The sequence below is a fragment of the Crocodylus siamensis genome, chromosome 4 (genome assembly GCF_052110815.1).
Source record: "Crocodylus siamensis isolate JL-2025a chromosome 4, ASM5211081v1, whole genome shotgun sequence".
NCBI lineage: Eukaryota > Metazoa > Chordata > Crocodylia > Crocodylidae > Crocodylus > Crocodylus siamensis.
The window spans coordinates 206619682-206640076 of record NC_143398.1 but is presented as its reverse complement, the minus strand read 5'-3'; the positions used below and the strand labels follow the sequence as shown (position 1 = coordinate 206640076).

At 46.4% G+C, this 20395-nt stretch overlaps 2 protein-coding genes across 12 annotated transcripts in view; one reads left to right on the top strand and one right to left on the bottom strand.

Annotated features, from left to right (window-relative positions):
- Positions 1–2582: 2582 nt before the first annotated feature.
- PPIG (peptidylprolyl isomerase G) overlaps positions 2583–20395 on the top strand; it is a 53504-nt gene continuing 35691 nt past the window's right edge. The window contains exons 1-7 of one of the 11 annotated variants that reach the window (XM_090045520.1): positions 2584–2771; positions 3601–3819; positions 4604–4671; positions 8242–8344; positions 12737–12934; positions 15412–15491; positions 15605–15679. In XM_090045520.1, the coding sequence (XP_089901646.1) occupies positions 15431–15491; positions 15605–15679 (136 nt within the window). In that variant the 5' untranslated portion in view covers positions 2584–2771; positions 3601–3819; positions 4604–4671; ... (1 more) ...; positions 12737–12934; positions 15412–15430. Of the gene's footprint in view, positions 2772–3600; positions 3820–4603; positions 4672–8241; positions 8345–12736; positions 12935–15411; positions 15492–15604; positions 15680–20395 lie in introns of all 11 variants that reach the window. The other 10 variants (XM_090045523.1, XM_090045527.1, XM_090045521.1 and 7 more) reach the window with 10 other exon arrangements.
- LOC149867493 (uncharacterized) lies at positions 18678–20347 on the bottom strand. Its single transcript, XM_090046296.1, has 2 exons — positions 20263–20347; positions 18678–19402 (listed from the first exon to the last, which is right to left on the bottom strand). The coding sequence occupies exons 1-2, from the start codon at positions 20345–20347 to the stop codon at positions 18678–18680; spliced, it is 810 nt and encodes a 269-aa protein (XP_089902422.1).

Below are 20395 nucleotides of genomic sequence, written 5' to 3'. Positions count from 1 at the left end.
GATGGCCTCTGCCTGCCGCTAGTCCTAAAAAATTAGGAGCTGAAATTTAATACTAAAAATGCAGGGTCATGCATCTGAGGAACAATAAAAGGCTGGAGTACATTAGCAGATGACAAGGTGACTGACTGTGAGCTATTGATGCCCTGTGGCTGTGAAAAAAGCAAAAATCACCTCAAGATGTTAACATCTGAGTTATTTCCAGTAAAGAGAAGCAAGTATTCATGCTGCTGTAAAAGTATTAGTAAGGCCTCATCTGGATTATAGTTCAGTTCTGGTCACTCACTTCCAAGGTGGCACCTTAAAGACTAACTGGTTCAGAGGCATGAGCTTTTGCAAGCAGCAGCTTTTGTCAGATGTTATAAATGAACTGGCAGAAATAAAAGTTTATGTGTAGAAGAGAAAGGGACAAGGGGAGAGGATGCTGCTAAGAGAGATACTAAGCAGGTTGATTAGATCAATTGAGATGAACAAAGTAGTTAACACTTCAGACTAACATGGGTAACCATTTATGTGCTCATGTTCCAGAAAAACTCATTCAAACTGGAATGAGATGCTGAGAAAGGCTATTAGGAAGAAAAAGTTTGGCTTGCTCTGCAACACGTACTAAAAGAAAATGTCTTTGTTTTCTATAAAAATATCACAGGGGTAAATGCCAAAGAGGTAAAAAGAAAAACTAAAATACATTGGTATAATTTGGTATCAAATGTCCATTAATAAAATTAGCATAGAAATTAAGTATACCAGAAGAGTGGTATTCTCTCAATAGCAGTGGAAGGAAACAAGTTAAAAAGTTTTAAACTGTACTTTTGTTAAGTGTATGGATGGGATCATGTAACAGGTTGTCTGTGACAGCAAAAGACTGGGCTTGACTAGTCCTGTGTCCTATATTCATCCTCAGAGATCCCATGCACTGAGTGGGGAAGAAGTCTTGTGGGAAAAATAACGTGTAGTCTTATAGCTGATTCTTGTATTATGCCCTTTGCATACCATGATCCCTTTCTCTAGTAGATGTTAGGAAGCCTAGGGCTCCCTAGAATACACACACAAACTCTCAAGACTACACTTATGACTCAAATATGCTAAAATTTAACTGACAAAAGATCAAATACAAGACAGGTATTAAAAAGACCCACACAGGAAACTGAGGGGCTTGAGTTAAATGTACTGGAATTAATATTATTTTAAACATCTGTAGTCAAAATGTATTTTTAAATTTTTTTTTAAAAATGATCAGTGTAACCATGTAATGAGCCTACTTAGCTGAACTGGCAGGAAATTATCTGTAGGTTTTCCTCTTTCTTAACTTTTTCCTTCAGAGCCTTAATTAGGGCCCCCGTGACTCTTCTCCCAGTTCTCTCAATCTATCATGTATTTGTAGAGTTTTCTTATTTCCCTTTTTATAAATACTCCCCCCTAGTCCATGTGCATTTTCCTTATTCTTCACAGAACACTTTGTGGGTGTATTTGTGGTACAAAGGTGCCAAGAACCGGACTCCAAATTTGGCTGAACAAGAGCCATATAGACAACATCCCTGTTGTGTGGTAGACACAAGGGTTTTTTAAAAAAGGTTATGTATTAATGAATCCAACTTGTCAAATACAGGTTTAACATTTAAAGACATATCCAGTCCCCTAAAATATAGTTAAAGACAGGTGTTTATCTTCTATCAACAGTGTTGCCATAACCCAAATCAAAGTCCACAGAAGTCTTGTTTCCGTCTTTCTTTCAGTCTCTGACATCTCCTTTATATTTCCATCAGTGTTGATCTTTTGTGCTTCTCTATATAATAATTCACCACCTCCTTTTCCCTAGAACTCTGCATAATACAAATCCCATTATCTTTTAGTCATCTCTGCTTTTAAATTTTAAATGTATTCTTAAGCATTAGCTCATAGAACTCGCACTGAATTCAAAGATGTTTTTCAAATTTTCCAGTTTAGAGGCATGAGGACATTTTTAGCAGATTCCAAAAATTTCCACCCAAGTCCACATCTTTATGTCTTTTTTCCTGTAGGCCCCTGACTTCATAGGACATCTTTGCTGTTACTAAAACTTCCCAAACTTTTAAAAAAACACCCATGCGACTTTTCTTCCAGCCTTTGGCAAAGGTTATCTTGTGGCTGCTAATAGATGAATGATGATCAACTCCCTCTGATCCTGGCCGCTGGCAGGAAGGTCCCCTGGGACTGAGGGGTTAGCAGGGAGTTTGTCCTCCCCATGTCTCCCACCTTTACGTTCTGGGCCACATCCACCACCCCCGGGAGAAGGGGGGTTATGTGTGTGTATCTGTGGTGGTGGTGGGGGGGGGGTGATATTTTTTATTCGAGGAACTTCCCCGTGGCATTGCTCCTGCCTCACGGGGCCACTCCAGCGCTGTGTGGCGGTCGGCGTTGTACAAGGGCAGACTTGCAGGCTTCAGGGGTGCCCGTGCTGCCTGGCAAGGTAGGGCAGGGCAGGGCAGTCATTTCTGCCCCAAGCCAGCGCCAGGCCTCCAGAGGTGCCGCCGCGGCGCCGGCAGTAACGGGAGAGGTGCTGGCGCCTCCTGCCTGCCCACCGCCGCCTCCAGCACCACAAGGCCAGAGTGCGGCCTCCCTCCCTTCGCCCGCTCGGGTCCCGCAGCTGCGGCCAGGCCAGGCCCAGCCCGGCTCGGCTCGGCTCGGCCCTCCGCGCGCCGCCCTCTCCTCCCACTGACGCAGTCTGCGCCGCACCAGCTCCCAACATGGCGGCGGCGGCGAGGCGGTGAGCGGCGGAGCGGGCCGGCCCCGCGCGGGTGAGCGCCGGGTGCGGGGCTGCACCGGCTGGGACTCGCCCCGAGGGGGGCAGCGGGATCAATGGAGGAAGGGGCCGGGGCGACTCGGCTCGGCCTTTACTGTGGAGGGCCGGGCCGGACGGGAGTCGCGCGGGAGCTGGGGGACGGCGCCGGCCCGCCCCACGCCGCAACCCCGGTGTCCGCGTGGGCCTGGGCCCGTGTTTCCCTTGGCGCGGGCCGCTACCCCCCCCGCTGCAGCGGGGCCCGGCCACGCGCCGGAGTTTGAATGAGCGCTCTCCTGAGCGGCGGGCGCCACATGGCCTCAGTGCCGGCAGGGGCGCGGCTCGGGGCGGCGGGAGGGCCAGCGCCAGGCCCAGGCTCCCGCGGACATGTTCTGCGCAGCAGGAGCCCCGGCGCTGAGGGAAACTTCTGCGGCGCAACAGCCGGAGCGAGCACATGTGTGTCCTGCCTCCCGGGACAGGACGTGTCCGGCTCAGGCACGTTCAGCGCTCGTTTGCTGCCTCTTTTGCCCGCTTTGTAACGGCCTCAGACCACTGAGTGACCAGCCCCTTCACAGAAGCGTTTTGAAGTTGTGGCATCCACGGATGTTTGGACGATGGAGACTGAGTCCGACCCCCTCCCCCCCCTTTACCATGACAGTCCCTTGCCCTGGCCTCATTCCTGGACCAGCTTGGCAGCAACATCTCTACTGCCCTTTTATTTCACATTCCCTCTGTGCTCTGCTTTTAGGCACTCATATTTGTGTTTTCTCATGTTTACCTTGGGCTTTCTGCAGAAGAGGCCTTCCTACATAAGCTTATTTGAGCCAGGTAGTTTTGCTTCGTTCCAGGTACATTTTTGTAAGGGACGTCATACAGTGGCATCCACAACTGAAGGTTCCAGCTTCTCTAACCGTTACTATGCGAAGGGGCGAGCCTGTGACTGAAAACTGAGAAATCAACTTGTTCATGATTGGGAAATTTCCTTGAGTAAACGCCTGTGTGCGTTTACTTGCAAGCCTCTGTTCATCAAGCTCATCAAAAGTGGCTTTACTGAATTGATATGAAGTGTAAGTTGGTCAGTATAGCGACATCTATTTCAGTAGTGCTTTGCTGGTATAGATCTTAGATATAGCTAGACTAAGAAAGAATTTGAAGTGTAGACTTTGTGCAACACCCTGACACTATGAAGCGTTTCTGAAGGATGGAATCCCTGAACCCTTTGGTTGGAATACTAATATCTTCCCCTTTCTTGGAAGAGGAGGGTTAGGAAGAGATGGGTTGTCTTAGCAGCACTTTTTCTGCCCGTTGTGGGTGTGTGTGCGTTGGAGAATCTTTCATATCGAGCTTTGGATAGTTGATTAATGCTGTGTCCATTTGGTGCCTGATAATTTTTTTAAGCCTCATGTGTTTTGGAATTAATGAGAAGCTGGCAGTGAAGGTATGTGGGAGGAGACAGGAAGTGGGGGAATAAATTTAAGATATTAGGTTCATAGATTTTTGGTGAAAAAGTGGTTAAAAAAGACAAAAGGAAGGAGGAATGGTGAGAGATGATATTTTTAAATATTACTCTATATAAAAATTTTGCAACATGGAGTGATAGTACACAATCAACAGTATGTAACTCTTATTAATTTTAATTGTAGGAAACATACATTTTCTGGAGGTGTAATATAAGTGAAAGTAATATTTTTGTGTGAGCAGCGTTTTGATTTTCATTATACTTCCTTCTGTTAATAAACTCTGGAAAAAAACCTTTATAACTAGCAATTTCTATCTTTATGCTCAGATTTAAAAAGTATTTGGAAAGTCTGAGCAAATTTTCTTCATCTGTGTTTTGGAATAATCTTACAGAAAACACCTCCACTTGCTGAACTTCATAGCTTGACATTTCCCTGGCTTCAGTGAGAACTAGTTTCCAGGTCAGTCTGCAAAAGGAAAGTTAAATTACTGAAAAATATTATTTTTGTGTGCAGATACAAACTTCCATCAAATATAGAATTACATTAAGAAGTAGTAGTATGGGTGAAATGTGGTTTTGTGCAGCCTTTTAACTGCCAGTTTCCAACTAGATGTTTGTTTCCTAAATTCTGGCTTCCATTGTGTCTGTTCATGTGGCTATACATTTTTGGAAATAGACCGTGAGTTCTGGTTTGCGTTTTTTTGTTTTGGTTAGGTTTTGAAAAAGATTTTAAAACAAAAATAAGCATTGCCATCCCATACACATGGTGATATAGAGCTTGGAACTATTCTATTTTTTTTGGATAGTCTGCATATAATAAATACACTGAATTCACTGAGCTGCTTTTTGCTTTGGGAGTTAAACAATATATACATAGTCAAGTTTGTTTCAACTTGTTGAGCAGTGGTTTTCCTTCCATGATTTTAAAAGACGAGGGTCAGAAGTTGTTCCAAGTATCAAATGTACAAGGAAACCTAAGTGGGGAAGTTTCTTGCTCCCTGTCCTGTTCCCTGCAGCCACTAAAAGTAGTCTGCCACCAACCATCCTCTGTATAACTTGCTGTGTCAGGTATTTGAAGACTATTTTCAGCACTTCTATTAGTCTTTTCTTCCTTGGACTAAATAACCCATTTTCCCAGTCTTTCCTAAATCATGTTTCCCAGGCTTGTAATCATTTTGTTGATCTTCACTGGACTAGTTTACTTCTCTGGACACAGTTTACTAGTTTGTCTGCCTCCCTCTTGAAGTTTGAGTCTCAAAACTAGATACCAGGTGATACCTCACCAGTAACATATAGAAAGGAAGCATAATTCCTCCCCTTGATTTATCAGTGATAGTCCTGTTAATACCACCCAGTATGCAATTGTCTTTTTTGCAGCAAGAGCACACTGTTGGTTTGTATTCCGTTTATGATCCACTGTAACTCTCAGGTTTTTTTCTCCAGTATTGCAGTATAGCTAGTCATTCCCCAGTCTGTATTTTTACATGCAGTTGTTCCATATTGAGTGCAGAATGTCATACTTTTCCGCACTGAACTTTGTTTCACAGTTGGTAGGGTCAGAAGGGACCTAAGCAGATCATCAAGTGCGACCCCCTGCCATGGGCAGGAAAGGATGCTGGGGTCAAATGACCTCAGCTAGGTGGCTGTCTAGCCTCCTTTTGAAGACCCCTGGGGTAGGAGCAAGCACCACTTCTCTTGGAAGTTGGTTCTAGCTTCTAGCCACCCTGACAGTGAAACAGTGTCTCCTGATATCTAGCCTGAATCTGCTCTCAGTCAACTTATGGCTGTTGTTCCTTGTTACCCTGGTAGTGCTTGGGGGAACAGGGACTCTTCTGTTGCTTGCTGGTCCCTCTTTGCAAGTTTATAGGAGGCCACCAGATCCCCTCTCAGCCTTCTCTTGTGGAGGCTGAACAGGTTTAGGTCCCATAGCCTTCCCTCATAAGGCCTGCCCTGCTGCCCCCTGATCATGCGAGTGGCCCTCCTCTGGACTCTCTCCATGTTGTCCATATCCCTCTTGAAGTGCAGCACCCAGAACTGGACACAGTACTCCAACTGTGGCCTGACCAGTGTTGCACAGAGCGGGAGGATCACCTCCTTGGACCTGCTCGTGTTGCATCTGTGGATGCATGACAAGGTGCAGTTGGCCTTCCTGACCACGTCCCCACATTGGTGGCCCATGTTCATCTTGTTTAATTAATTTTGGATCATTTCTCCAGTTTATCAAGGTTGTTTAAATCCTAATCCCAGTCCAATCCTGTTGTAATCCTAACTTCCAGGATGTCTGCAACTCTACTTATCCTAGTGTCATCTATAAATTTGCTAGATGTGCATTCAATCCCATCCTGCAAATAGTTAATGGAGATACTAAATGATGGTAGAACCAGGACAGACCCCTCTTAATTCTGTCTCCTTATTAGACATTAAGCAATTGATGATTACGTTTAAGCACAAAGATCTAACCACCTATGGATCTACCCTATAGTAGTTTAATTTAGACCGGTGGTTCTCAACCTTTTTAGATTTGAGGCACCCTTCTTAACCTCATCCCTAATAATATATTATGGCCAGGTTCCACTTCTTGTAGAATTCCATTTTCAGTTTCAGTTTCTTGAAGAGTTTACTATTTAGCAAGGCTGGTCTCCTGCTGCACTTCTCATCCTTTCTTTGAATAAGCCTAGAATGCACTTGCACACTTAATAAGGTCTTTTTGAAGGAGAGCCAGCTCTCCTGGATGCCTTTTCTCCCTCAGACTTGCCTCCTATAGGCTCCCACACACCAGTTCTTTCAGTTAGTTAAAATCTGATTTTATGAAGTCCAGTCTTTTTATTTTGTTTCACTCCTTCCTTTCCTTAGGATCTTGAACTCTTATCATTTCATGCTCATTGTCAGCCAACTTGCCTTCTACCTTCACATTCTTGACTAATTCCTCCCTGTTTATGGGAAGAAAATTGAGAACAGCTTCCTCCCTACTTGACTTCTCTACCACCTGTACCAAAAAGTTATTACCAAAACACTCCAGGAACTTTCTTGGGCTGCCCGCATTCTCCTGCACTATCCTCCTAGCAGATGTTTTCGTAATTAAAGTCACCCACGAGCACCAAGCCCTGCAACTTGGATATTTTAGTTAGTTGTTTGGAAAAGTGCAATCACCCCATCCCCCTAGTTTGGTCTGTAGCAGGTGCCCACCATGACATCACCCTTGTTTTCCCCCACTTGACCAGAGGCTTTCAACAGGTTTACTTGCTTCATGCTTTGCAGTGTACACTGGAACAAGTGTACATCTCTTCTATATAAAAGGCAACATCATTTCCTCTTTTTCCCACTTCCTGGACAAATTATACCTAAGGAAGAAGTATTCCTAGCTTGCATGCTGTGTCAAAATCAACCAGATGTCTTCTGGTTCAGCTTAGATAGCCCTGCACAGGAGTTCTTGGTAATAAAACTATGACTGTTGAAACCAATGCAGTTATATATAGGTGCACAGTTTTGCCTGAACAGTTTTCAGTGCACAGATGTGGCCTAATTTTAGAAGTAACATAAACCTAGGCAGCTCCTGAATGAGGAAGGATGAAAGTTAGAATAATATGATGGTGGGTCTTTTAGTTGTAGAAATGTTTAAAAAATGTTATTTGTAGGCAACCTGACCCAGATGAGGTTTAAGGAAGTAAATAATAAAAAATGGCCATTTAGCAAATGAGGATAGTAATATTTCCTTGTGTAGAAGTAAGCATAGCAAAGAACAAAGATGGGACTAGTAGAAGAGAGGGAAGAATTAATTTAGATTAATAATCTATGAGAAAAAAAATCAACTTTTCTGGTACCAGAAGAAGTTGAAATTAATTGTTGTATATTCCATTATGTTCTCAATTACAACAACTTCGTGCCAAGCTCTAAAAGTGTTCACTCATTCAGTGGGAACAGCAGCACTATTTTCATGGAAAGAAATTGCCCCTCTTGTCTGTCTTGAGAAATAGAACTAGCTAGTCACAAATACTTTACTGGCATCATTCTCTCTTATGCTTCTGCTTAGGGGTGCACTGATAGACGTTTTGGGAGCCGATACTAATAGTCGATTTTCAAGGAAGCTTATTACCTGATGCTGATCCAATTTCCGATACAGCTGAGTCCAGCTGGTAAGTCAGTTGTGGTGAAAGTGGAGAGGGAGGGAAGGGATTTGGGAAAAGCAAATCAATGCCCCCCACAGTGAGGGAAGGAGTGGAGCTGGGGTAGGCTCTGGCGGGGCAGGTGTGGGACAGAGCCATGGCTCGTCCTGGGGGGGTGTGGCTCCTGCTCCTACATGCCACTCATTCAGTGGCTCTTGCTGCTTGTCTGGGAGGGCACAGGGCGGGGGTACATACATGGGGTGGGCCAGATGGGTTGGGGCCACACTGCAATACACTCGGGGTGGGCGGTGGCAGTGCTGGGAGGGGGCTATGGTGAAATTTGGAGTGGCTGCAGCCCCTCCTCCCCATAGGCCCCTCCCAAGCTGCCACCCACCCCAAGCACAGCCCCTGGCCCCAGTTTGCAGCTGCAGCCTGGCCGGCCCATCCCTTGCAGATCCGGGGGCACATGCCCTCCCCCACCTCCCCCTGTGCCCTCCTGGATGAGCAGCGGGGGCAGTGGTGGGAGCCGCCAGACAAGCAGCAGCTCTATCCCGCACCTGCTTCACCCCTGATGGACACCGCCTACATCAGCTCCAGCCCTACTCCTCCCTCACTGTGGGGGGTGTTGATCTGACCCCCTCCACGCCCCTTCCCTTCCCCATCCCCTTTCACCACAACAGACTTACCAGCTGCATACAGCTCTCTATGTTGCTGGGCTGTGTTCCTTGCTGCCTGCGTGCAATGCTATGGCTGCATACATGCATGAGTGTTTATTGGCCAAATTATCAGAAAAAAGCAAAAAAAAAAAAAAAAAGCGCAAAACAAAAGCCCCACACTCCCCAGCTCTGGCAGCAAGGATCAGGGCCTTTGAAGGGTTGTGGCAGAGCTCCCCTGTCCCCTTGCCCTGCACAGCGTGGGACAGTTGGGGGCAAGAGGGATCACCCCCGCCTAGCACCCATGCAGCAGCTGCCCCATGGCGCGGGTGCAGCGTGGCTTGGCAGGGCACTGCACGCTGTCTGGGAGCTGGGGCTGAGTGGTGCTGGGCTCTGGGTAACTGCTGGAGCTGCTCCAGCTCCCACATGGTGCCCTGCTGAACCGTGCTATGCGCTGTACCTGCGCCATGGGGCAGCTGCTTGCAGGGGGGTGTGCAATCCCCACTGCCCCATGCTGTACGGGGGGGGCTCTGCCACGAGCTCCCAGAGGCCCCGATTGCGCTGCTGTAGCTGGTAAGTGTGGGGCTTTTTCTTTTTCTTTTTTTTTTTTTTTTTTTTTTTTTTAAGTGCAGGGAGGCTGAGGCCTGGCAGGGAATGGTGCCAGGCAGGGTACCCGTGGGGGCTTCTCCTGCAGCTCCTCCCGATGAGGCAGAGGCAGGCACAACTGGACGTACCACAGGAGAAGCGCCTATGGCTGTCCCACCCAGCCCCTTCCCCCACCCAGCCCAGTCTCCCGGCACTTTTTTTTTTTTAATAAAAGCCCCACACTCACTGGATCTGGCAGTAGCGATTAGGGGATCATAATAGAGCCCCCCTGTGCAGTATGGGGTAGTGGGGGGCAGAGAGATGCTCTCCTTCGCTTGGTATCTGCGTGGCAGCTGTCACATTGCGCAGGTGCAGCGTGGCTTGTCAGGGTGCCATGTGCTGTCTGGGAGCTGGGGTGGCTCCATGTGTCAGCTGGAGCCCGGCACTGCTCAGCCCCAGTGACCCCAGCTCCCAGGCAATGCACAATACCCTCCTGAGCCATGGTATACCTGCACCATGGGGTAGCTGCTGCATGGGTGCTGGGGGGGTGGGGCGATCCCCACTGCCCTGTGCTGCACAGGGGGGCTCTACCATGAGCCCCCCAGCAGCCCCAATTGTGCTGCTGCAGCTGGTGAGCTTTTTTTTTTTTTTTTTTTTTTTAAAGTGTGGGGAGGCTGGGGCTGGTGGGGGATGGGGCCGGGCACAGCCATGGGGTCTTCTTCTGTGGCTCCCTCAGCCTAGGGAGAGGCAGGCACAGCCAGAGGAGCTGCAAGAGAACCTGCAACCGCCTGGCTGTGCCTACCTGGCCCCGGCTGATCCGAATCTTTTCCAAATTGATTCGGATTGGATTCAATTTGGAGTTTTTAATGGGTCTCCTAATTCGATTTGGAGATTCAGCTGCTGAATTGGCCAAATCTCCTTGGAATCGAATTGGCGACTGAAGCACAGCTCTACTACAGCTCTACTCCAAGGTGTGCTCTGTTACAATTTTAATACAGTATAGCTTCATAAATCCAGCATGCTTGGAACCAAGTGCTTGCTGGAAATTTGAAAATGCCATTTTTTTTAAAACCAGCCTGGCAGCCGGTCATAGAGTGTGGCAGGGGGTGAGGAGGGGAGAGTAGTGGCGACAGGTCCTGAAGCAGCAGCTGCATATGGAGTGGCGCTGTGGGGAGGTGAATGGCAGTGGCAGTCGTCGTATGGAAGCTTCCCCATCCCCATCCAGGAGGGCAAGGCAAGTGGTGGTGGAGGAAGTGCCAGATTGTTGATAATTCTGGATTTTTGGTATCCAGATTTATGAGGTTTATAGTTTCATAGTTTCTAGGGTCGGAAGGGACCTGAGTAGATCATCTAGTCCGACCCCCTGCCATGGCAGGAAAGATTACTGGGATCAAACGACCCCACCAAGGTATTCATCTAACTTCCTCTTAAAGACCCCCAGGGCAGGAGCCAGCACCACTTCTCTTGGAAGTTGGTTCCAGATCCTAGCCGCCCTGACGGTGAAGTAGCGCCTCCTGATATCTAGCCTAAACCTGCCCTCTTCCAGCTTGTGACTGTTATTCCTGGTCACTCCTGGCAGTGCTTGGGGGAACAGGGGCTTCCCCAGTGCCTGCTGATCCCCCCTGACTAGTTTGTAACAGGCCACTAGATCCCCCCTCAGCCTTATCTTGTGGAGGCTGAACAGGTTCAGGTCCTGTAGCCTCTCCTCGCAGGGCCTGCCTTGCTGCCCCCGATCATGTGAGTGGCCCTCCTTTGGACCCTCTCCACGTTGTCCACATCCCTCTTGAAGTGCGGCGCCCAGAACTGGACGCAGTACTCCAACTGCAGCCTGACCAGTGCCACATAGAGGGGGAGGATTGCTTCCTTGGACCTGCTCAAGATGCATCTGTGGATGCATGACAAAGTGTGGTTGGCCTTCCGGACTGCATCCCCACACTGCCGGCCCATGTTCATCTTGGCCTCAGTGATGACTCCAAGATCCTTTTCTGCCTCTGCACTGACAAGAAGGGAGTTCCCCAGCCTGTAGGTATGCTGCTTGTTCTTCCCCCCACAGGTGCATCACATTGCACTTGTTAGTGTTGAATCCCATCCCATTCTCATCCGCCCACCCTTGTAACCTGTCTAGGTCCGATTGCAGCCTATTCCTCCCTTCTAGCGTGCCCACATCCCCCAACATCTTAGTGTCATCAGCAAATTTGAACAGGGTGCTTTTTACCCCCTCGTCCAAGTCACTGATGAAGATGTTGAACAGTGCGAGCCCAAGGACGGAGCCCTGCGGAACCCCACTGCCCACATCCCTCCAGGTTGAAAATGACGTATTCACCACCACTCTCTGGGTGCTGCCCTCCAGCCAGTTGGTGACCCAATTGACTGTGTGGGTGTCAACACCACAGTCCCCCAGTTTCTTAATGAGAACAGGGTGAGAGACAGTGTTGAATGCCTTCTGAAAGTCCAGGAAGACTATGTCCACTGCTACTCCTGCATCTAATGATTTGGTCATCTGATCATAGAAGGCCACCAGGTTGGTCTGACAGGACCTGCCACTAATGAACCCGTGTTGGTTGCCCCTAAGCATGACCTCCCCTGTTGGCCCCTTGTGGTTTGGTTTATGTTTGGTTTGTGTTATTATAAGAAAATAGGAAATACCCAAATTAAAGTTAAAAGCAATAAAGTTGATTGTAAAAATATCAGTTGCGTTCTGCAGTCAGTAAAACTACCTTGACTTCTTATCTTCTGAGTTTGTGTGAGGTGTGTATTAGGCAAGAAATTGTCCAATGGGATTTGGAAGACAGCATTGTAATAGCTGAATTGACTGCCTTGTATGCCACTATAAATATGCATTGTTTTGACCTCTAAGAGGTCAGCCAGTCAGTGCAGATTGAATTGCAAGATAAACATTTCATAAATAAAGATCTTAAAACTTTTTTTTTGTTCAGTCATAAGAGGATACCTGTTTTATTCCTTTAGTTGTTCTGACAGTAATTTTTGTTTAATTTTAAGAGGCAAATGATTTTTCCTTTTTCCCCATGCATGGCCATCTGCTGATCTAGATGTTGTTCCTGCATTAGAGCTTGCCAGTCCACCATAATGGAGGCAGCTCAAGCTTTGTTATTTTAAATACAGACTCTGTGCTTGACTGCTGCAGTATTGCAGACTTACTCTAGTTTGTTCTGTCTCTATCCAGGAAAGCAACTTTAGGGTCATCACTTTTCACAACAGAGGAAAAGTATGTGCATCTCCTTCTGAACTGCTGAATGTATTGGGATAAATTGCTATTTTGGTGAGGAGGTGTGGACACTGTGCTGGCAACATTCCCTAGCAGTGCTCTACCAACCTGCATCCTCTTGCATGTTACAAACCTGAGCAGCGTGGCCACTCCCAGGTATCTTTCTGTAGTTGCTGGGGGCCCTTGGTCTTTGGTGTGCTTGAAAACAACCCCTGGGGATAACCCCAGATCAGCCTTTCCATGTATTTATGGGTTTGGGGTGTTGGAGTTGTCGAACAAGATATTTTTCAGGAATGTCCTGATCAGGGCATGTTGCTGCTTTGGTGATGACATACCCTAACTGAATTACTTGCTGTTGAAATCTGAGAACTCTTTGTGCTGAATCTTCATTCTGGATGGCTCCTTCTTCTTACTGTGACCTGGTCCAGTCCTCACCCTTTTTGCATGCGTTTAAGAAGTTACCCTAGAATTAATGACCAAATTATAAGAGAGGACTTAACTTTTTCCCTCTAGGTCACTATGATAACATTATTTGGAATGCCTGAGGTATTGGGCCAGCCTAGAATAGTCTTAAACTTAACTGACTTGGAATCATTGAAGGCTGAAAGGGATTTAGACTAATAGTAAATGTCTTAAAAAGAGCAAAGTTCTCTGATGTATAAAAAGTGTTCAAGTTGGAAACCAGTCAACCAGAAATTATTAGAATTATGATGTTGAAAAATTTTAATGACTTTAAGGTAAAGAAGTGAGATTAAGTTCCCACAAAAAAACCTCTTAATTTTTAACCTATACTCCTGTTTACTGCCCACCTAATAGGAGTAAGAGTCCAGAGTACTTAACATAACAATTATACACTTTTTCAATTGTCTGTAAATAGTAGTGTAATATTATCCATGCACTTGCTGCAGAAGTGCTGTTGATTTAATGGATGCTATGTAGAAGTCTAGGAAAGACGTAGAGATGGGAGAGTCCTAGGGGGTCCAGGAGGGATGAGTAATTGGAGAGGACGGGTTGAGAAGGGAAAAAGATGACATTTTTAGATGAAGCTGAGAGAGACAAGAATCTTGAACATTTTAGATGCACAAAAAAGTTGACTAGCTTTAAAAAGTCCTGTGTATGATAAATCTACTTAATTGAGAAGAAAAACTATCCACACAACTCAGTTATCACTGTTTATGTACCAAGTTTGCATATACTGCACAGGTTTTAACAGTTTACTAGGTCTCTGGTTCCTGTTTTGTAGTACATGCAGATGTCTCATGCTGGTTAAGAAGGATCCTTCAAATTGTGGTTTTGCATGAATTTAATATTACCTTACATAGACTCATACAATTGACTTTATTCTTACTCCATAATCCTGCAAAAAGTATTCAGATTTTGTCAGTAAGAATTTGCTTTTTCATTCTGAGAAATTGATTGTCTTTAGTACTGAATACTAAAAAATGCCAAGATTCTCAGTGATATCTTTTACTAAACTAACTGTATAGTTGAAAGCTTGTCCATCAGCTCTTTCAACTATTTATGTGATACTTTTTATTGAACCAGCTGTAATCTCTTCCTGGACCATCATGGATCCACCAGAACTCCAACCCTACTACTCAGTAAATAGTACAAAGGCAGTCTTGATCAGTTGCTGGAATACATACACTTCTGGCCCCAAAGTGAACTCTTTTTCCATCCCCGACTTTATTCTGCTTTGGGTATAAAGATCCAAGAGATCTGGGAGCAATTGTCAAAGTTCTTTACAGGGCTTACCTTTTTGTTCTATGTAGAGGAGAACAGAACAACTCAGGCCACTGTCTCTGGTGTTTTTCCCCTAAATCCTCTAATTTTTTTAGCATAATTTTTTTTTAAACTGCTAAAGAAGCTGAGTGTCATTCTCATCAACTGATATGGTATTCTTCATACTTTGCAATCTCCCTTAATATTTCTTCTGTTGAAATTCAGTCTTGAATCTGAAGTTGAAACTCAATGTGAAAGAAGTGTTGCTAACTCCATACCTTCACAGTTTGAAAGTCTGATTCTATAAAAACCGTGATCATTTTTTAATTCTGATTTTTAAGACATATAGATGGTACTTTTTATTTGCTTTCTGTTTTTTGAGTCTTTAGAGTTCATGTGCCTATGTTGTCTTTTTTTTTTCTTACAATTATGATAGAATGTTTAAAATGAAAGCTGAGAGTTCACGTCTGGGATTGTAAATTCTTTGAAACAAGGGCTTCCTGTTCATTCCCTGTACAGTAGCTACCGCACTGGGGTTGATAGGGGCTTCTGTATGCTATCACAGTAGAACTAATCAACTTCACTACAGTTTCTGGAGCTTTGAAAAAAAATCACATATTGTAAAACTTGTGATAAAATACAACAGATGGGAATATTTGAAGTTAAGCTTCATGTGCACAGAAAACTTTCACAAGTTATTTTCCTTTTGTTCCAAGGAACACAAATCTAACTTGCATAATATTTAAAACAGCTTAAAGGCAGGAATATAATTTCTTCTCTATGTTCAGTTTTGCACACTTGTATTTCCAAATAACCATTTTTTCCCTTTTAGAAAAAAACTTGCAGACTGAGATAAGTAAATATAGTTATATCAAACAGGAAAAACTCAGTTTTACATTTTATATTTGCAGTATTTAAAATTTTGAAGCCATGGGAGTAAAGGTTCAGCGACCTCGTTGCTTTTTTGACATAGCCATCAACAATGTACCTGGTAAGAAAATTTAAACTAAATTTCTAGATTAAATGGTGACATTGATATTTATGCTTGATAAGTAATATATATATACAAGTAAACCGTATTAATGTGTGGGGTTCTTTTTTCAGCTGGAAGAGTGGTCTTTGAGTTGTTTTCCGATGTGTGCCCAAAGACATGTGAGAATTTTCGCTGCCTTTGCACAGGTTGGTAGAAAGTTGTTTTTTTTAATTTTTAACAAAATTCACTGTTTATATTATGAATTGTTATTTTACAGAAACCTGTGTGTATAGTCAGTGATTTCCTCTTTGCTTTTCAGAAAGTGAAGGCCCACTTTACTGGTGTCTGTAAAAATTGAACACTGTTGCCTTATAGACATTTCATGCTGGAATTAGAAGTAACTACAGATGTGACTTATTACTGAAAGGAGCAAATACTAATCGAATTTGAATATTGATCTATATAATTTTTTGCTCTTGCCATAAATATTTCTGATTAAACCATAATGGATACTAGCCAATACTGAAACTGGTTGCATCAAATGAAGGTTCAGGAATTTAGAGATGACTGGACTTACATATGACTCTCTTAATACTCAACGACTACTGGTATTTGTGCTTGAATTTCTTTCTGAGATTGGTCATTTCCTAACTTTTTTCATGGTTTCATAGTCGATAGGGTCAGAAGGGACCTGAGCAGATCATCAAGTCCGACCCCGTGCCATGGCAGGAAAAAGTACTGGGGTCAAACGATGCCAGCAAGGTGTTCATCTAGCCTCCTCTTAAAGACCCCCAGGGTAGGAGCCAGCACCCCTTCGCTTGGAAGTTGGTTCCGGATCCTAGCCGCCCTGACCGTGAAGTAGCGCCTCCTGATGTCTAGTCTGGATCTACCCTCTGCCAGCTTGTGACCATTATTTCTAGTTGCTCCTGGTAGTGCTCGGGGGAACAGGGACTCCTCCAGTGCCTGCTGGTCCCCTCTGACTAGTTTGTAACAGGCCACTAGATCCCCCCTCAGACTTCTCTTGTGGAGGCTGAACAGATTCAGGTCCCGTAGCCTGTCCTCGTAGGGCCTGCTGCCCTCTGATCATGCGAGTGGCCCTCCTCTGGACCCTCTCCACGTTGTCCACATCCCTCTTGAAGTGCAGCACCTAGACCTGGACGCAGTACTCCAACTGTGCCAGTGTCCCATAGAGGGGGAGGAGCACTAATGAAGATGTTGAACAGTTGGGGCCCAAGGACTCATCCACCACCACTCTCTGGGTGTGGCCCTCCAGCCAGTTAGGGACCCATTTGACTGTGTGGGCGTCGACACCACAGTCCCCCAGTTTTTTAATGAGAACGGAGTGAGAGACAGTGTCGAAGGCCTTCCTAAAGTCCAGAAAGACTACGTTCACTGCTACCCCTGTATCTAAGGATTTGGTGACCTGGTCATAGAAGGCCACGAGGTTGGTCTGACAGGACCTGCCTCTACTGAACCCGTATTGGTTGCGTCTAAGCATAATTCCCCTGCTGGCCCCTCGTGGACATGTGCCAGGATAATTCTCTCTAAAAGGTTACCCAGGATCAAGGTAAGACTAACTGCCCTATAATTTCCAGGGTCCTCCTTCCTCCCTTTTCTGAAGATGGGAACTACGTTGGCCCTCTTCCAGTCCTGTGGCACCTCACTAGAGCACCATGAGTGCTCATAAAGCCATGCCAGCGGTCCCGCAATGACCTCAGCTAATTCCCTCAGTACTCTGAGGGACCAGCTGATTTAAATACATCCAGTCCCTCCAGAAGTTCCCTGACTTGATCCTCACTGACTCTGGCTTGGGTGTGCCTACCCAGGGGGCTGATCTGGTTCCTACTCAGGAAAATGGAGGCAAAGAAGTTAACTAGGTTAGCTTTGTCATCTGGTGTGATGACCAGATTTCCTAGTGTGTCTTGAAGGGGCCCCATGTTACCCAGAACCTTCTTTTTGCCCCCTATGTATTTAAAAAGGTCTTGTTGTCCTTGATCTGGGTAACTAGTCCGAGTTCCATCTCTGCCTTGGCCTTCCTGACTGTCCCCTGCATCCCTGAGCAACCGTAGTATAGTCCTCCCTGGTGATGGCCTCTCCCTTCCATTGGGCGTACGCCTCCGTTTTAGCTAGGAGATGTTCCCAGGTGCTTTTTGTGAGCCATGGGGGCTTTTGTGCCCTCCTGTCTCCTTTGATCTGTGTTGGGATTACCTCCCTTTGGGCTTGGAGGATCGTCTCCGTAAGGAGAGACCACTCTTCTTGGACATCCGACTCCCGACCCCTCCGGGAGCACAGTGCCTCCCCGACTATTCCCCTTAGCTCATTGAAGTACGCCCTCCTGAAGTCTAGGGCTGCTGCCTTGCTGCAGGCCTTTGCCCCCTTGTGCTGGATAGTGAATTCCAGCAGGCAACGATCGCTGTCACTGAGGTGGTCGAGCACCCGCAGCTCCCTCACCAGGTTGTCGCCTGTGGCCAGCACCAGGTCCAACAGGGTGTCGCCCCTGGTGGGGCTCTGCACCTCCTGGGTTAGATGAAGGTCCTGCATTTCGGCTAGGAACCTATGTGAGCCGTCAGACCTGGCTGACTGCTCTTCCCAGCAGATGTCTGGAAAGTTCAGGTCACCCATGATGACCACCTCTTGACCTAACCACCTCAGTGAGCTGACTTAAGAATTCCTGGTCTAGCTCTTCCCCTTGGTTGGGTGGTCTGTAGTAGACCCCCACTGTTAAGTCTCTTTCCCCTCGACTGCCTTGTGTTCTAACCCAAAGCACTTCAGTGTGCCCCTCCTCTGACCCTGTGCTATTTGATGAGGATGTGTATTCCTCCTTGATATAGAGTGCCACACCCCCATCTTTCCTCCCTGTCCTGTCCCTCCTGTACACTCTATAGCCCTTGATATTCACCACCCAGTCATGCATTGGATCCTACCATGTTTCTGTGAGCCCCCCTATGTCTGGGTTGGTGTCGACTAGCAGGAGGGTAAGTTCCTCCTGCTTGTTTCCCATATGACGAGCGTTTGTGTAGAGGCATTTGAGGCCTCCTGAAGATGTGTGCACTGGTCCCCTAATCTCAGTATTGCCCTGGCCCCTGTTGCTTACCTGGGTATTTGTTCTGCTTGTTGGTCTAGGCTGGGCTGTACTTGGGGGTGCTGTTTGGTTTAGTGGTCCAAGGCTTCCTCTGCCCTCATCTTTCACTTCTCCCAACGAGCCTAGTTTAAAACCCGCTGGTGGAGATCTGCCAACCTAGAAGAGAACACATGCTTACGTTTGGGGGAAAGGTGAAGCCCATCCCACTCGAGCATGTCTCTCGTTGTGATGTAGGGGTCGTTGTCAAGGAGGCCAAATCCTGCCTCAAGGCACCATTCCGGAAACTGCCTGTTGGTCTCTGTGATGCAGGTCTCATGTTGTCTTCCATGTCTGCTTGCTGGTAGGACAGAAGAGAATACCACCTGTGCACCTGTCTCCCTCAGCACGCCCCCCAGAGTGTGGTAGTCCACCATGAGGTAATCAAGGCTTCTTCTGGCCGCATCATTAGTACCCACATGGATTAGGACCATGGGGTAGTAATCGGTGGGCTGGATCATGGCCTGGATCATCCCCATCACGTCCTGAATCTTTGCTCCAGGTAGCCAGTAGACTTTGTATGTCGAGGGGTCCTGGCGACAGATGGGTCCCTTTGTATCTCTCAGGATGGAGTCACCTATTATGATTGCTCGACGTTTCCTCCTCTGAGACTGCTTAGCTCCTTCGGCCTGTTTGGAGTGTGGAGAGTGTGGAGTTGCCTCCTCTCCTTCCTTCTCCTGCAGTGTTGCCAGGGCCTCGTACCTGTTCACCAGCCTGACTGGAAGAACTGGTACTGCTTTGCTGCAAGCAGCCCTGGTTGTGGAGGTGACTGTCTGCCACTCTGCAGTGTTTCTTCCTTGGGTGCATGGCCCTTCAGGGAAAGGAAATAACCATCAATTTCATCCTCCAGCTCCCTGATTCCACTCAGCTTGCTAACCTTCTCCTGGAGCTCCCTCAGCTGCGCCTCCAGGGCGCTAACGTGGGTGCCGGCAGGACAGGTGTGGGGGCTCCCAGTCCCTGGCCCCCCCGCCTTGCTGGGCATTCCCCGCAGGTGGGGGGGCAGGGGGATGCCAGGTCCCCATGGGCTCTGTCTGGGTGGAGGCCTCAGACAAGCCCCGGGTAGGCGGTGCCCCCTGGGCAGGGGCCCTAGCAGCACTCCGTGTTGACGCCATCGTATGAGTTGCTGTTTATGTTTTTGTGCGGTGCCTTCGCCCTTCTTTTCCTTGTATCTGGTGTGTGGAAATCTCTATTCTCAAGTGAAATTCAGATTCCTTTTTAGTCAAATTGCCAGTCTTTTAAAAGCCCTGTTCTGGAAATATTTTCAGAATGGCATTCTTTTCTTGCTGGACAGTTACTTTCACTGGAGAATACTGATTGTCTAAGGCTAAAAATCAAAATCACATGTTTAAAACAGTGGCTACAAACCTGACTCAGATTTCTTCTCCACCTACTTCCAATTTGTTTTTAAAATAATTTAAGCCAAGCTCTGCTTCTGAAACTTTCATTCACAACAAAGATTGAGCTATAGAGAAACTTGCGTTGTTTTTTTTTTTGTCTGGGTCCAACATTTTCCATTTCCTATCCATTCACGTTTTATTACAAGTCAGTCTTGGCTACAGTGTTTTGATTTACTACTTAGTGTGCATTTGGCTACCACTTGCAAGTCCAGGAATGATTTTAGCTATATATGTACAAAAGAAGTTGGAGATCAAAATTTGTGTTTCATCTTACTGTAACATCTTTGGGAATCTTCTAGATAAAGAAAGTGGTCAAAGTCTTGAGAGAGGGAGATTCTCACATCTCCATGTGTGTACATTTATCCCTTCCAGCGGTTGGTTCTGAAAAAGATCTGCAAAAGTCCCTG